This window comes from Haliotis asinina, chromosome 16 (genome assembly GCF_037392515.1).
Source record: "Haliotis asinina isolate JCU_RB_2024 chromosome 16, JCU_Hal_asi_v2, whole genome shotgun sequence".
Taxonomy (NCBI): Eukaryota; Metazoa; Mollusca; class Gastropoda; order Lepetellida; family Haliotidae; genus Haliotis; species Haliotis asinina.
In genome coordinates this window covers 21,516,417-21,532,607 of record NC_090295.1, presented here as the reverse complement: position 1 = coordinate 21,532,607, position 16,191 = coordinate 21,516,417, and the positions used below count along the sequence as shown (strand labels likewise).

The 16,191-nt window shown below is 38.7% G+C and overlaps 1 protein-coding gene across 5 annotated transcripts in view; it reads left to right on the top strand.

The window, feature by feature from the left end:
• Positions 1-9,748, top strand: part of LOC137268256 (uncharacterized) — a 32,673-nt gene extending 22,925 nt beyond the window's left edge. For all 5 annotated transcript variants that reach the window (XM_067802795.1, XM_067802799.1, XM_067802797.1 and 2 more), the window contains exons 3-6: positions 1,263-1,363; positions 1,652-1,768; positions 5,154-5,285; positions 6,007-9,748. In XM_067802795.1, the coding sequence (XP_067658896.1) occupies positions 1,263-1,363; positions 1,652-1,768; positions 5,154-5,285; positions 6,007-6,315 (659 nt within the window). In that variant the 3' untranslated portion in view covers positions 6,316-9,748. The remainder of the gene's footprint in view (positions 1-1,262; positions 1,364-1,651; positions 1,769-5,153; positions 5,286-6,006) is intronic.
• The last annotated feature ends 6,443 nt before the right edge of the window (positions 9,749-16,191 follow it).

The following is a 16,191-nucleotide window of genomic DNA, read 5'->3' as shown; positions in this document are numbered from 1 at the left end:
GATTGATTACTGGAGATTAGTAAAAGATCAGTATTCAGTAGTAATTGTAAACCTGACCACAAAATTCTTATGGGCAACAACACTGAATCATAACATTGTGCTGGAGCCACATGCTCCTGTGAATGTTGTTTACATCGGAACCTGACAAATCAGCAAACTACTTTTCATGTTTGTGTCTTGATTTACCAAAAATAACAATAAGAAAAAGTCTTTCTGATGTTTAACTTGATATTTCATACTTTATGAATGTCAATTAGTCTCCCGAGCACATAATTTGATAATCATTGACTCAAGGAAAATCATCCAATTGATTATTCCAGCTATCGCTCCAGTTTTACAACAATGCCCACTGTCACATGACACACACTGTATAGTGTGAAACATCCACTGGCTTGCTGTTACCATGGCTAGTAAATATCTAGTCAGGCTAGTAAATCTCAACAAACAGGGGGTCAGGGGGTCATTTTGTAAATATACCACTCTCTCTTTGACTTGTTGAGTTATAATAACACTTTTAAATTACGCAAGATTATGGTCTGATAAAAATGTTTCTCATATCAGCAGGTTAATTATGAAACACCTGTCATGCTGGCAGTATCTTATTCTCATCCATTTTGTAATGGTTTCTAGATTTAACTTTCAGGCTAATGAATTATCTTGTAACTCTCAAATGTAGCCAGCTGGACTGGCTAAACAAATTTGAAAACTATTTTGCATACTGTATACAGGTACATCATATGGGGAAATGAGGCCTCTTTCTTCAGCATGTTCAGTGTGACATACTAAACGAATCCACCAAAGCTCCACCAGGCTTCATACCTGGCAGGGCTCAATCTAGTGCTTTTTTACTTGCATTTTGACCAAGTGCAGCCTGGTTATGTATCTAACATGCACAAGGTGCAAGTAAATTTTTGAGAAATTAATCAACAACAAATCTAACATTATATGCATAAGTATGTCAGCTCCGTTTTCTTCTAACTTTTGAATAGCTATGGAACTGAAACATTGTTATTCATAGATTCATACACACGTCTTGGCTGTGACAGCTCCTGCAAACTTGGATCACCTGTCTCTGCATTGCATGGTGTTATGAGTATGACATCACGGTAATATGTTACGGTGCATCGAAACCTCTAATGTTTTAACACACCACATTGCAACTGGCTGGTGCAAGTTGGCCTTTATCTTAGGTTGCACCTGGTGCAAGTAGGTTGTCGTCCTTTAAATCAAGCCCTGTTTGATTTGCATTTGTGTTCCTGTAGGCGTGGACTACACAGCCAGCAACTACCAGCAGGGGAAGAAGACTTTCGGGAAGAAGTGTCTGCATGACATCTCTGCTGCTGAACAGAACCCTTACCAGAAGGTAAGAGTGAGTGGGTGGGTGGGTTACTGTGAGTGAGCGAGGGGATGAGTGAGAGAGCGAGTGAGTCTCAGAGGATAAGTGATGAATACCAAGTGGAAGAGACAGAAAGTGAGATTTCAGTGTTTCACAATAAACACTATTCAGTTAAGGTCACTTTGGCTTAATGAGAATATTCATCTTCTAATTGTTCACAATAATATAATATAGATCTACAGCCAATACATACAGCTTCATCATAGCTGAAATTGTCAAAAGCCATACCCATCGTCAAACCTATCTATCATTCAGGTTATTCAAGTTCTTGGCGAGACCCTGGAACCATTCGACAATGAGGGTGTGATGCCGGCGTTCGGCTTTGGGGACATGACGACACGGGACCATGGCATCTTCCCTCTCCGCCCAGATGTAAGTGATGATTGTGTAGGTATTGATGTTGTGTTCATGCTGTTTGTGTTGTGCTTGTCAATGTTCTCTTGATGTCACACGTGTCCCTTGTATGAAGTCTCTCCTCTTCCACCTTGAATAACAGGTTTGAGATAGGTTTACAACATGTTTAAGATATGTTTACAACAGGTTTGAGATATGTTTACAACAGGTTTGAGATAGGTTTACAACAGGTTTGAGATACGTTTACAACAGGTTTGAGATACGTTACAAAAGGCTTCTGCAAAACATGTTCCAGTAAGGTTGGTTCAATATACTTGTTTGTATGAGTCTGTCTACTTTGGTAATTACATTGTTGACAGCTTGTTTCATATTTATTCATAGTGACACTGTGGTTGTAAATAGCTCTAAATAAATAAGAAAGCCCAATTAACACGAAATTCTTTTACCAAATTCCCATATTCTTGTAAACAAAGTCATACGTCCTACCCATGAAACAAAATATTTTTCAAATAAACAGACAGATTATGGAAAATATGATTTTAGTCATGATTAAAACAATGCTTGACTCTGTGTATGCCATTGATTTAAATATCAGTTATATATGTAGGAGTCCAAGCAACTCCTAACATACCCTTTACTGGGAAAAATGTGGTGAAAGAGAGATAATCTAGCAGTGTTACTTTATTGTGATCATTCGTAAATTAGTCAAAGCACCTTAAACAACCCCTCTGTAAATTCTGCCATTTTGCAAAAATGGTGAAAGGGAGATAATCCATGAATGTGACTTATTGTGAACATTTGGAGACTCTAAAAACTGGTTTAAATGGGTGAAGAGGTTGTAAGACTGGTGAAACACATTGGTATGAATGAGAAGGGAAGTTACTCCTTAACAATACTGACCAGTCTAGTAGGTGTAAACTTATTGAGTGAGTGAGTGAGTGAGTTTAGTTTTACCCTGCACTCTGCAATATTCCAGCTATATGGTGGCAGTGTGTAAATAATCGAACATGGACCAGACAATCCAGTGATCAACAGCAGGAGCATCAGTCTGCACAATTGGGAACTCAGATGACATGTGTCAACCAAGTCAGCAAGCCTGACCAGTCGCCTTTTACCACAAGCATAGCTGTCTTTTATGGCAAGCATGGTTTGCTGAAGGCATATTCTACCCCGGACCTAGACTAACAGCTAGTCTCTGAAATGAACATATTTTACTGAAAAATGTTCATACTGAAAAAAAAAATATAATGAAATGGAGCCCTGAGACTTTCTTCATCCTGAAGCTATGGAAATCTAGACTTGACACATTTTTTAGACTTGCGTGGGCTTTCTTGGATATATATACTTCAGGGTCTGTACGACAGACTACCCCGGACCTTCATGGGCCGTATACTTACTAAAGTAACCATAATTTGACTTGATTACCTTAGATGTGGAAGTAATTCTTAGTCTTTCTCTTAGGCCATGTTTTGTGTCTTGTATGTTTGAATTCACTTCTAATGCCAGGGGATGAAGCTGCCACACATTTCAGCCAGATCACAGGGCTGATTAGCTGTAAAACTTCCATCCCTGACCAAAACTTATCTGTTTACAAAACATCTGCCCATGCATGTCTAATTTTTTAGCCAACTGTCGGGCAGGTGAATTTAAGAGTCTGCCAGGGCATGTTGAAAATAACTTGTCCCATGTGGTTGGTCAGGCAGATATTTCGAACACTGTTAATAGATGAACTATCATCTCTCTAAGAATAATAAGGATAAATTTAATATTCCCCAAAATGCCTGCTTAAATAATTATCCACCCATTTAGGAACTTAGTTTGCCATATCGCCAATTTCATAAATGTCATCATAGATGTATTTTAACATGAGGATAAATGTATTTTTGCGTTGATAAGATGGCATGGCAGTGTTATTATTTGTCAGATGTAGCGTATTAATATATGTATTTCTTAGACAAAGGCTGTTCACACTCACACATAACATGCTAAGAAATGCACTGCATAATATGAGTGTATTTACTTGTTGTCTTATCTACTGTTATGATTATTTCAATGTACTCCTTCGAATTATTGATTTGGAATTTTTGTTTTGATTTGTTTAGGAAAAAAATTCACATACTAAGATGGAAAAATGAACGTTCATCTGTGAAATTTTCAGATGTATGTGAATGTTTGTGTCAACTTAACATTGCAAGGGAAATATAGCTGGTCACATCTAGGTATCAGTTTTATTGAAGATTACAACTCTGAAAAATGGTCACTTTTGTGAATTGTTACTCTGTGCATTAAGTCAGTATCAGTGACGTTTCTAGTGTCATGAATATTGCGCTGTACAGCTTTAAATATGTGTTGTCTCTTACTGGGTGTGATTCAGCTTCAAGGATGTATTTTTGTTACAGTGCTCATGGCTGTATAATGTATGTTACAGGGTGTGATATGACTTTGAGGATGTGTAATGTTACAGGGTGTGTGCTACATCTTGCTACAGTTTCATTGATGTGTTATATGTCACAGGGTGTGTGCCATGGCTTCAATGATAAGTCATATGTGACAGTGTGTGTGCAACACCTTCAATGATAAGCTACATGTTACAGGGTATGTTATAGCTTCAATGATGTGTTATGTTACAAGGTGTCTGGTTTGGCTTCAAATGATAGTTTATATGTTACAGGGTGTGTGCAAAAGCTTCAATGATAATCTATATGTTACAGGGTGTGTTACAGCTTCAGTGATGTGTTATATGTTACAGGGTGTGAGCTGCGGCATCAAGGATATGTTATATGTTACAGGGTGTGTTACACCTTCAGTGATGTGTTATATGTTACAGGATGTGTGCTATGGCTTCAAGAATGTCTTTTATCATCAAAAAATGTGTTCCTCAGGAGATACATGTATCATTTGAGTGAGAGCAGACGGTATCTCATAGGAGATATTGTTTTGACAGTAGATTTTGCACAATTGCCCTGACAATGCTTGATAACGTCACAATGCTATGACATCGCTGCAGTACAATCTAATGGCAGTTTCTTTATTCAGAGATGTACATTTTTCATTGAAAACTAATGAATAACAATTTTGAATGATAGAGAGAATTTCACCCTCGTGTCTACTGATATCAGTTATATCAGCACTTGTTGATAAAGTTAAATGTATCATCGGCAAGCCTTGGACATTGGTTACTTTATCAACCGATGTTGATATATTTGACATCAGTAGACACTTCGGTGAGATTCTCTCTATATGTTACAGGGTGTGATATGACTTTAAGGATGTGTTATATGTTACAGGATGTGTGCAAATTGGCTTCAATCATAAGTTATGTATTAAGGGGTGGGTGTATGGCTTCAAGGCTGTGTTACAGGGTGTGTGCTATTAAGCTTCAATGACGTGTTATATGTTACAGGGTGTGTGCTACGGTTTCAAGGATGTGTTAAAAGTATACAATGATATTACTCCTCGAGTTCGTCTTAGTGGACCCACCAACTTTGCCCCACTTATCAAACAGGCTGTTGAAATCGTCAAGTCAACCAAAACAGTAAGTTACCCTACTCGCTTAAGTGTGTTTTGTGGCTTTAGTGTATCTGGGTCAAGATAAGTACCACATACCCTGTTCTTGTTTTAAGTACCCTGTCCCCAGTGCTGGTTGTGAGAACAACCCTGTAGAGAGATAGGTGAGGATAAGTACCAAGTACCCAGTACCAAGAGATGGTTTTTAGAGCAACACTGTTGAGATTTAGGTCAGGATAAGTACCCAGTACCTAGTACCCAGTACCACGAATGGTTGTAAGAGCAACCCTGTAGAGATCTGAGCTGGGATAAGTACCAAGTATCCAGTATTCAGTACTGGTTGTGAGAGATAGGTGAGGGTAAGTACCCAGTACCCAATGCTTGTTGTGAGAGCATCCACAAGCTGAAATGGACCCTTACTGGACAGCTGGAAGTATGAGAAGACAAGGTAGCACCAGCATTTTGTGGTCCCTAAGATTTGCAAAAGGCATGACTATTGACCTCTTGTTGTACAAATCTGCCAGTCATAGTTTTTCAAGAAAAAAAAAAAGAAAAAAAAAATTTTCCCCACTCAAAAATATTGGCAAAAAAATGTTAACTTACAAGAATTGTTTTTATTGTTTTTGCCCCATATACACATATGTATATCATATAAGTAAAATACTTTTAATATTTAGAAGGAATATTTCCTTCACTGATGATCAGTTCACTAAATTTCATGTACTATGTTTCTATAATGATCTTTCCAGTTCCACATTCTGGTAATCGTAGCTGACGGTCAGGTGACAAGTGAGCGAGCAACCACTGACGCCATCGTTGAGGCCTCTCACTACCCTCTGTCCATCATCATGGTGGGGGTCGGAGACGGACCATGGGACGTGATGGATGAGTTTGACCAGAAGATTCCATCCAGATCGTTTGACAACTTCCACTTTGTTGACTACCACAGCGTGACCCAAGATGTGAAGAATCCGTCCGCCTCCTTCGCCCTCCATGCCCTCATGGAGATCCCTGATCAGTATCAGGCCATCAAGAGGCTGGGATTGCTCAGTCTGTAGCCAAGTAACCAAGAGTTGTTTCCCTTGGACCTTTGTCCATTGCATCCCGACAGCTTCACTGGACTCTATTTTTTTGATTGATGAACAAAAATACTTTCAGATTGAAACAGGTGCATGAAATGTGAAGTCTAAAAAAGTATGGCATTGTAGCAAGTATGGTCATCTCATAATGTTAATTTTAAATATAATGTCACGTCGGAAATATGATATTTGCATACATTTTCCAACCCAAACAAGCATAACATGTCACATTGATTTTAGACTGACCAACCAAGAAGCAGGGAAAAATCAGCTTTTGCGCTTCACTTACAGGGCTTGATTTAATGCTTTGTAACTTGCACTGGTGCAACCCAATATTACAACGTGCAACCTAGTTTAACTTCCAGCAAGGACTTAGTAGTCAAGTTTTGAGACTTCAGCTGGAAAACAGAATGAATTGATGAACTGACATAGAAGAGAGACTCCAATGACTGTATGAGCAGTGACTGAAGGACTTACTATTCATGAAAGTTTAGGAAGTGAGATAACTAATCTTATCAGCACCAGATTTCTTATATTATAATATCCCAAACTATCATTATCAAAACTCAAACATCATATTTATGCAAGATTTGCAAACTGTTTTTGTCACATGCAACAAGACTTTTACCTAAGGTTGCACCGGATGCAAGTTGCTTTTATTTCTTTAAATCGCGCCCTGGCTAATTATAAGATACTTGAATTGTTTAGAGGTGGTCTAGTTGTGAAAGAGTTAAGATCTCTTACTGATGATCTGGGTTCAAATCCCCACTGGTAGTTTGGAATGAGTGTCACATGTTGTAGCTATACTGACATCATAATTTCATCCAAAGTGTGAAGGAGTTTGTATAGCTGACAAAATGAGTTTGTTTTGCTGATGCCTGTGTGTAGGTGGCAAATATGACACCATTTTGAATGTTTTAAGGGGAGACAACTCTAGAGGTACAGATCTCACCTGTTGTGTGTGCTGTTATGAAGATAGTAAATCGATATGTTATTACTTTCTGTTTTATCTTCACTGTTGCCTTGTCTTTACACATTCCAGGGGAAAATTATGCTGAACAAATAATCCACTTTTTATGGAACTCTTTTGATATTTGATATGTTCCAAGATCAATATATGTAATGTTTAAAACAAAAGAGTTTTTACATCATGTTGTTTTGACATATTGTCTCTGTTATGTGTCAATGACACATTGTGATCAACATTACTCAAACACTTTCTCAGTTCATGGACCAACCAACAACTTTAGCCAAGAACTTCAATAAACGTTTGACAAAATATTTCAAACCATTTTAAGTGTGCCCTCCAGTTCAATAAATCAGGCTTTGAAACTCCCAAAAATTTCAGCCAGACCACAGGGCTGGTTAGATGTAAACCTTGCCAGCCCTGACCCAAATTTTCCTGCCTGTTATGACCTAATGGGAATTCATTGTTAATTTTTACAAGTGAATTAATAATGCTTTATCATTATGCTGAAATAGAATATCTTCATATACATGTCTAAATTGTAACCAGACTATCAGGCAGGTGAATTCGAGAATTTGGTAGTCAGTAATGAAAACAACCTGTCTCAGACAGTCGGGCAGGCAGGTACTAAATTCAACGCTGAATAAATGTTTAAAAAATCATTGCAAAAATTCATTGTTATTATAAATATACTCAACTGTAAGAATTATTTCAATCATTGCTAATATGTTTTCAAAATATATATGTTAACATTAAAATGAAATGTTGATTGCAAACAGTCTTCACCGTCATCAATTCTTCATAATTTTTTTGCAATCATTTTCAAAGGAATTGCACAAGTTTCTTGTCTGAAACATGTATTCTGCTTCTTTCTGACGCTGACTTTTCTGACATAATATTTATCAAATGTAATGTGATCTGTGGTCTTCAATAAGGAATACAGTTTATACTTTCAAAATGAAATGTATCTATATACATAGCCCAGTTTCACAGCTCTCACAAGCGTAAGATTTCGTAACTGTTCTTGTAGCGTTCATACCTCCTATACTGTACTATATGGAGGTATGAATGCTACGAGGAAGGTAATGAGATCTAATCCTTTGAGACTTTTGTGAAATGGGGCCCAGGAATACATTCTAATGTATTTTAACTGAGAATGTACAAAAGGGGAGATAATTCCAACCTTATTCTGAGAGAGACTTATTTTTAGACTTTTAGATTTTTCAGGTGCTGTTTTTTGAATGTGTGGTTTGAGGTACTTGATAAACATTGTTCAGTCTCTGTTGGGTTACAATGAATTAATTTTTAGATTTTCATAAAAATTTATCCAAATTGTGATTTTTGTTTGTTTGTGAGCTGGGATGCGCTTTAACTTTTATATCTTTTTCAAATACTTTTGAAGGTTTCAGTATGCATTGAGACTGATAATGATCTGTGTATAGATGTGATACACATGTAAGTGTCATGTTTGTTTGTTTGTTTGTTTGTTTGTTTGTTGCTTCATGCACTACTTGGCAATGTTTTAGCTACATGATGGCAGTCTGTGAACAGTCAAGTCTGGACCAGACAATCTAGTGATTGACATCATGAGCATATGATGATGTGTAACAACCAAGTCAGCAAGTCTGACACCCTAAACTCATTGGTCGCCTCTTCCGACAAGCATGGGTTGGTTGACCAATTCTAACCCTGATGTTCACTTGTTAGTGAGTGACTGAATTTAGTTTTAAGCCACACTGGACAATATTCCACCTATATGCCTGAGGTCTGTAAATAATTGAGTCTGGACCAGACAAACCAGTGATGAACAGCATGAGAATGTGTCAACCAAGTCAGCGAGCCTGACCACGCGATACTGTTAGTCACTGCTTACGACAAGCATGGGCTACTGAAGATCAAGTCTAGTTAACACGGATCTTCACAGGTCATGTTCACATGTAAAATGTTTGCAAGGATCGTATATCAAGTGTATCACCAAAACGAACTGGATTTCCAGTGATTGTCTTTGGTACGTGTGGAAGAAATTCATGGTAGTGGGGACAGGCATGACTGAAAATCTAGTAATTAATTTGTTATGGCTGAACTGAACGCTGTAAAATCATGTTGAAATGATGTTGAGGGATATGGTGAATATTACTGTTATTATTTTGAATGCAATAATGAACGGTGGAGAGATTTGTATGTCAACAGAAATACAATATATTTCCTGAATATGTGTAAAAATAAAATTTTTTAGTTTCTTTCTCTTTTAAGTATACCAGGTGCTTTTAACGTACATGTATAATCTCAATGTTGTTTTCTACCTCTTTGTATTCTGTTATTATTGAAATGAATATGCATCATATTTTAATTTTTGTTTATATCTTCATGAATGTAACAGTAGTTGATCTGTGAAATATTTTAAGTAAAATATAATTTTATGGGGAAATTAAAATTGTTCACTCTTATTCAGTCTTCAAATACTTGAAGTTTTTTAACATGTATCTGTATGACATGTATCTGTCACTGTTGATTGAGGATGCACAGAGTTACATCCCTTGGGCATTCCAGGATCTGACCATGGGTTTAAATCAAAGATATTCAGCAATATAACTTAAATACTCCGACTATGAATTACCTTACCACAGGTCTTATGTATATTACCTTCAAGCTCTGCTAAAAGAGATAGACACTCGTTGATTCACCATTATTCTAGAATGGCTGCCTTATGAATCGATGAGTGTATTGGAATGAAAGCTTGGGGTGATATGTGGTGAGGTGAGACCTATGGTAAGGTATGTACTTAAATACCTGAACTATATAGATTTTAATAAGTGTTAGAGACAGAAGCAGTTTCATAAATGAGAATGTGTTCATTGATGTTATTTATTGACATAGAACCATTGATATCTTGACTTAAATGTGACTTAAAAGTGAAATCAGCTGCATGAAAAGAACACCAGCTGCATGAAATAATATGTTAAAACATCATTTTGGATTAAGCATGAATGTGCAGGAGTTGGCCATAATTGAGTCAACATTAGCAAAATTCCTATAGACTTGCATGTTAATTCACTCTTGCAAGAATAATTTTCATGAATTTAGTTTTGACTGAATTGCTTTCAATACTTTCTACCAGCTGGGAAATCATCTCATCTACATACCGGCACACATAATCTCCATTCAATTTTCTGATGATTACAGTGGAAGCTGTCAAAACTGGCATCTGTCCAATCCGGCAAGTTTTCGTCACTGGCACAAAATCTCAGTCCCATCCTCGGCTTGTACATTTATCATCAGCTCTACAATCTGGCACACTGTCTAAACCAGATTATTTCTTCAGTCCCAGTGAGTGCTGGTTTTGACAACTTCCACTGTATTCAGAAAACTGCAACTATTTAAACAACATATATTTATTAGACATACGAGTCAGTTTTGAAATGGCTGTCTGTAGGATAGATTATGATTAAGGTGTACTTAAGGTGCTTATTCGGGTGTCATTCAATAGCTAATCAACGGAAAGATGAAAGAAAATTAGGTGCACATAGCTGAAGATGACTTCCAATATGTCTGCAAAATATCAAAATAGAACAACTCACTTATGGCCAAATAAAGTAGCTATGGCACTTGTCGGTTTGTATTGCGCTCATATCCAGACACATTGCCTGCTCACAATGTACATTACTATTCACAGTCATAGAACACTATTACACTTTTTCAACTCCCTGGGGATCATTACATGCATGCTGCCTGTTAGGCACAATGAAATAAGCACTCACACTGAGAGCACATCCTTATGTGGTCACATTTTACAGCTGGGAGAACTGGGACAATCTGGTTCTAAGTACATGTATCTTGTTTAAAGATATTACACAAATGTGCCCAGCACAGATCTGAACATTGTTGTCTCGACCAGGGATTGAACTTGACCTTCAGCATGCTAAGCAGATGCCTTCGGACTGTACTATCACACCCATATAAAACCATCTGAGTTTTGGGCAATAATACTTCCCTCACAGTCTTTCTTACAGATGCAAAACCTTGACACATACACACGGAAAAATATACTTTCATGAAACATTTTGTAAATCTCATCCTTATTGGTAAGACAGACCGATAGATTTTTGTTGAAACTTTTATATAAAACTGAAATCTGTTTTCTTCATGAGCTGCTTTGTGACCTGTTCATGAACATGCTTATCTGACAATCCCCTCCATTGGTTCACAGGCAAAGTGTAGCGCAAAATGGGTTGCGCAGCAGAACGAAACTGACCAGTCTTCATATATGCTTCGCTAGCATATACTGGACCAGTCATTGTATATGCTTCGCTCGCGTATGCGAAGACTGGTCAATTTCGTTCTGCTGCGCAACCCATTTTGCGCTACACTTTGCCTGTGATTGGTTTGAGTGGTTCTTTCGCGTACCTGATATAAGACAGTCATTTTGGAGATCATTCCGAGCTCTTGTACCAACTGCCCTTGACGTACTGAAGATGAAGCAATATGACGTATTGAAAAAGACATTCTCTTCCCTTCAGATGTTACTTGTCATATCTTCCTACGAGTGTGAGTGAGTGAGTGAGTGAGTGAGTTTATTTTTACGCCGCACTCAGCAATATTCCGGCTATACGGCGGCGGTCTGTACATAATCGAGTCTGGACCAGACAATCCAGTGATCAACAATGTGAGCATCGATCTGCGCTATTGGGAACCGATGACATGTGTCCCGTTAGTCGCCTCTTACGACAAGCATAGTCACCATTTATGGCAAGCATGGGTTGCTGAAGGCCTGTTCTACCCCGGGACCTTCACGGGTCTCCAACCAGTATGAAGGAGGGGGAATCCTTACCCTTTTTCTAGTTGTATTTTAGTGTTTGAATCACACATTACAAATCCTGTATATGATGCACTAATCTAAATGAACCTCGCTTTGCAATGTCATATGTTGACTTCAGCTGATAGTAGTGAAAGTGATTCCATCTGATAATAATTAAATCTTTTATTCCAGATGATAATAATGAAAGTGTTGACTTCAGCTGATCATAACTGAAGTGTTGTTTCCAGTTGATTGTAATTGAAGTACTGGCTTCACTTGATAATAATTGAAGCATTCAAAGCATTTCTGTAGCATTGATGGCTCAGTTACTAAATAGTTGCCTCCCTTGGGCATGCTGGCACTATTATCGTTGGTTTGAATCCTGTTTCTTGGTTTGTCACAATGCTCCTGGATTCCCGCAGTGATACACATCCTGTTGAACTTCAGCTTTTCTCACTCTAAGTTAAAGCTAACAAAGCCACGGTAAAACTGGAATATCGTTAAAAGTAGCATTGTGCCAGCAATGCCATGTCAATGTAATAACTTATGAAGCAATCAGAAACATAATTGCATATTGTTCTAATTCCCAACACCTGTTGTGGTGATTCATTTATATATGAACAACTACATTTCATCTGAAGGCCATAAAGTGTGATAAATGGAATCAAAATATAATATGGAATAATATAGAATGTTCAGGACTCTTGCAATTTGTTCAAGCACTTTCGTTTAAATCAGCAGGTTAATTATGTTACGGTTTAACTAAATTTGATATATATTGGGTGATTCTTTACTTAAATATAGAGGTATATTTATACACTTTCCATATACTATAATTTACTCTTAACCTCTCTCCGAGAACGTGATTATTTGTAACACATGGCATTCATAGCGAGTTTCACCATTGAAAATGTTAATTATGTTATATATTAATATCACACGTTTTTGTGAAAGACTGGCGATATGGCGCAGGCTTATTTGCATATCGGAATCCTGAGCTTCAGTCTACCTGGTGAGTTTCGGAGAGGGGGCTATGGGTTAGCCTTGTGGTGAAAGCGTTTGCTGGTGACGCTGGTGACGCTTCATCAAACTTGGCACATAGATAGGTCTGGCGGTGTACTGATGCCTTTTGGTGTTTTTTTATTTCTGGATAAAATAGCTTTTGCGATTCTAACGTTTGCGACGGTCTAACTTTACAGGTAGCCATCCCGATGGTCTGGTAATATATTCATGTTCCATTCATCTGGGTAAATTCACCATATCTGGTCTGGCTAAACACTTTTGGGGGCTTTAAACATTTTGAAGCTATCTGCCGTGATGTCTGGCTAGAATTTGGCTTGTTTCATTCACTGGATTTATATGTTGTTTCGAGTATCATAACAGACGGAGGCATGCATAGATCTTGCACATGCATCATACACAATATGCGTTCTAGCTTGGGTTCTCTCCAAAAGCAGAGCATACTCTTCTCTTCTCTCCTCAGAAATTTTGTGACAGACTCCAGAAAATCCAAAACACTTCCGCCCGCATCATTTATCGTCTCCCTAAACGCTGCCTATATAATAATTAAGCCAGTACTGAAGGAGCTTCACAGGTTGCCAATCAGAGCCAGGATCGAGCAGGATACTGTGTCCGGCCTACAAAGCCAAGCAGGGTCTTGCTCCCAGTACTTGTCTGACATAATCCAGTTCACGCAATCTTCGTTCCAACAGCCAGGACCTTCTCAATGTGCACAGCTTTAGACTGAAAACTTTCCGACAGCGTTCTTTCACCTATGCAGCCCTACTCTTTGGAACTCTCTTTCTCATGATCTCCAAACTATTGACAATTTTTACTTGTTCAAGTCAAAACTCAAAACACATTTCTTCCAGTAGTATTTCCCTTAATGTGCTCCAGTACCACTTCTGTACATATGTACATACTTGACTCTGTAGCGCCTTGAGCATGTCTGTCGAGGTAGATTGGGCGCACATTTAAATAAACATTATTATTATGTTTTACAGATTACAAAAGAATGCAGCAGAGAGGGTTTGGGTGATCCTGGCACAGTCAGGCTGGTCAAGCTCATCATCAGCTCATGATCAGGGCCATCGCCCCCTCTACACGCAGCCCAGACAGCGAATGGGACTTCTCCCAGGAAACACTGCCTAGTCGAACCCAGCAACTTTTCGGAGAACATGAAGGCTCCCCAACACTGCACCCTTCTGCATTACCCAGATTGTCAGAAGGGCTGTGCTCCCGGTGGAGAACCCGGGCACTCTCCTCATCTGCGCCAAGAGATCAGGAGGTACCAAACCAAGGGCACCGAGAACAAAGGGGAGCCTGACGACAGTGTACTTGGGATGCAAGCGAGACATTTCAAAGGCGAGGTCCTCATATTTATCATGCTTTTCCCGAATCTTGCCAATCACATTGTTTCAAAGGGACAGAAAATTCAATGATATAAATAATTTCTTTGGCTTTATCAAAAAGGACAAGATCAGGTTTGTTAGCTGGAAGTCGTCTCACGCTGTATACTGGCCTATTCCAGAGAAGTTTAAAAGCATCATTTTCCAGGACGCCCTGGACATGTTCAGGGTCGTACCATGGATGGACCTCGGAGTCAAAGCCACAGGCATGAAGGAGACGATAATAAAAGCAGCTAGCCATGCCATCATGTCTTTTAAGATATGATGTTTGTGCCAAGGAAGGGCATCTACTGACCAGGTGTTGGACAGTCTCTGTAAATTCATTGCAAAGACGACATTTCATGTTCACATTTTGATTAAGAATGACATTCTGGCGGTTACGAGTGGGAAGTGACTGGTCCTGAGCAGCAAAAAGGAAGCCCCCAGTTTCACATTTGAGACCAGCCGACTTCATCCTGGTGAAGGTGTCGGTTGGATTGCTGTTCTGTTCCACACACTGTATATACACACGATGCAATGGCTTCTCAGACGGCTTCTCAGACAGCTTCTCCACAAAGGACCGATTCTGGGCAGATTTGGTAAAGGACTTTACCTGGTTTACTCCCATCGCTGTACCGTCCAGCAGTACATCCCCATCAACAAAATCAACTTCAAATTTCAGGACGGCAAGGTAGTGGGGAAAATACTGTGGTTCAGAGACTGTTAGACAGACTATTGTGTATGTAGTGCGTCCTGTTCTCTGAAAGTGTCATTTCGATGCTGAACACATGCATTCTATTTTTTAAATCAAATTTCAAAATCAAATTTGAAATTGAATTGAAATGAATTACAAAGACCAATTATATCATTCTTGTTGGTTGTCTGCAGTGTGCAAAATAGTTCAAATCGATCTACCATTCGTAACTACTCGTCTTTTTCCGTGACCTACACGAAATCCGGCTTAATTGCCGGAATGATACGAGAAGTTTAGAATGTGGAGCTATCTATGCCCAGGCGTCTTATATCTTAGATAGCATTTTATTAGATAGTTTTAAAGGCTTGCCCAACTTTTAGCAACAATCATGCCTGGTCATATTTCTACAATGTTATCCTCGCCCCTATATGCCTGGAAGTTACATGCTGACTACATAATTCAGCAGTCCGAAATTTGAATGAACACACCATTCGTGCGGCCACTCGGGAATACTCGAATCATTCCGTCATACGACAAAATAAAGTGGCCACACAAGCGAACTTACATTTGTTCTCTCTCGAGTCTATCTACTTACGTTAATGAGCTATGTTGTATTGGCCCTTAGCAATAAGTCGAAGCTGCTCTGCGTCCTCGATGGGCTGTCTCTCAAACAACACTCATTTATTTATGAAGTATTACAGTGAAGCTATCGCAATTACATATCCCCCTACCATGGAAGGCAAGAAGACGAACAGCAGGCAGGCACCCTTGTGGATGCATATTATTGTATTACTGGCACGAAATATTCTTTTGTCTCTCCATCTGGTCTGTCTCTCAAACAACACTCATTTATTTATGAAGTATTACAGTGAAGCTATCGCAATTACATATCCCCCTACCATGGAAGGCAAGAAGACGAACAGCAGGCAGGCACCCTTGTGGATGCATATTATTGTATTACTGGCACGAAATATTCTTTTGTCTCCTCCTTCAGCTGAAGTAGCCACGTCGC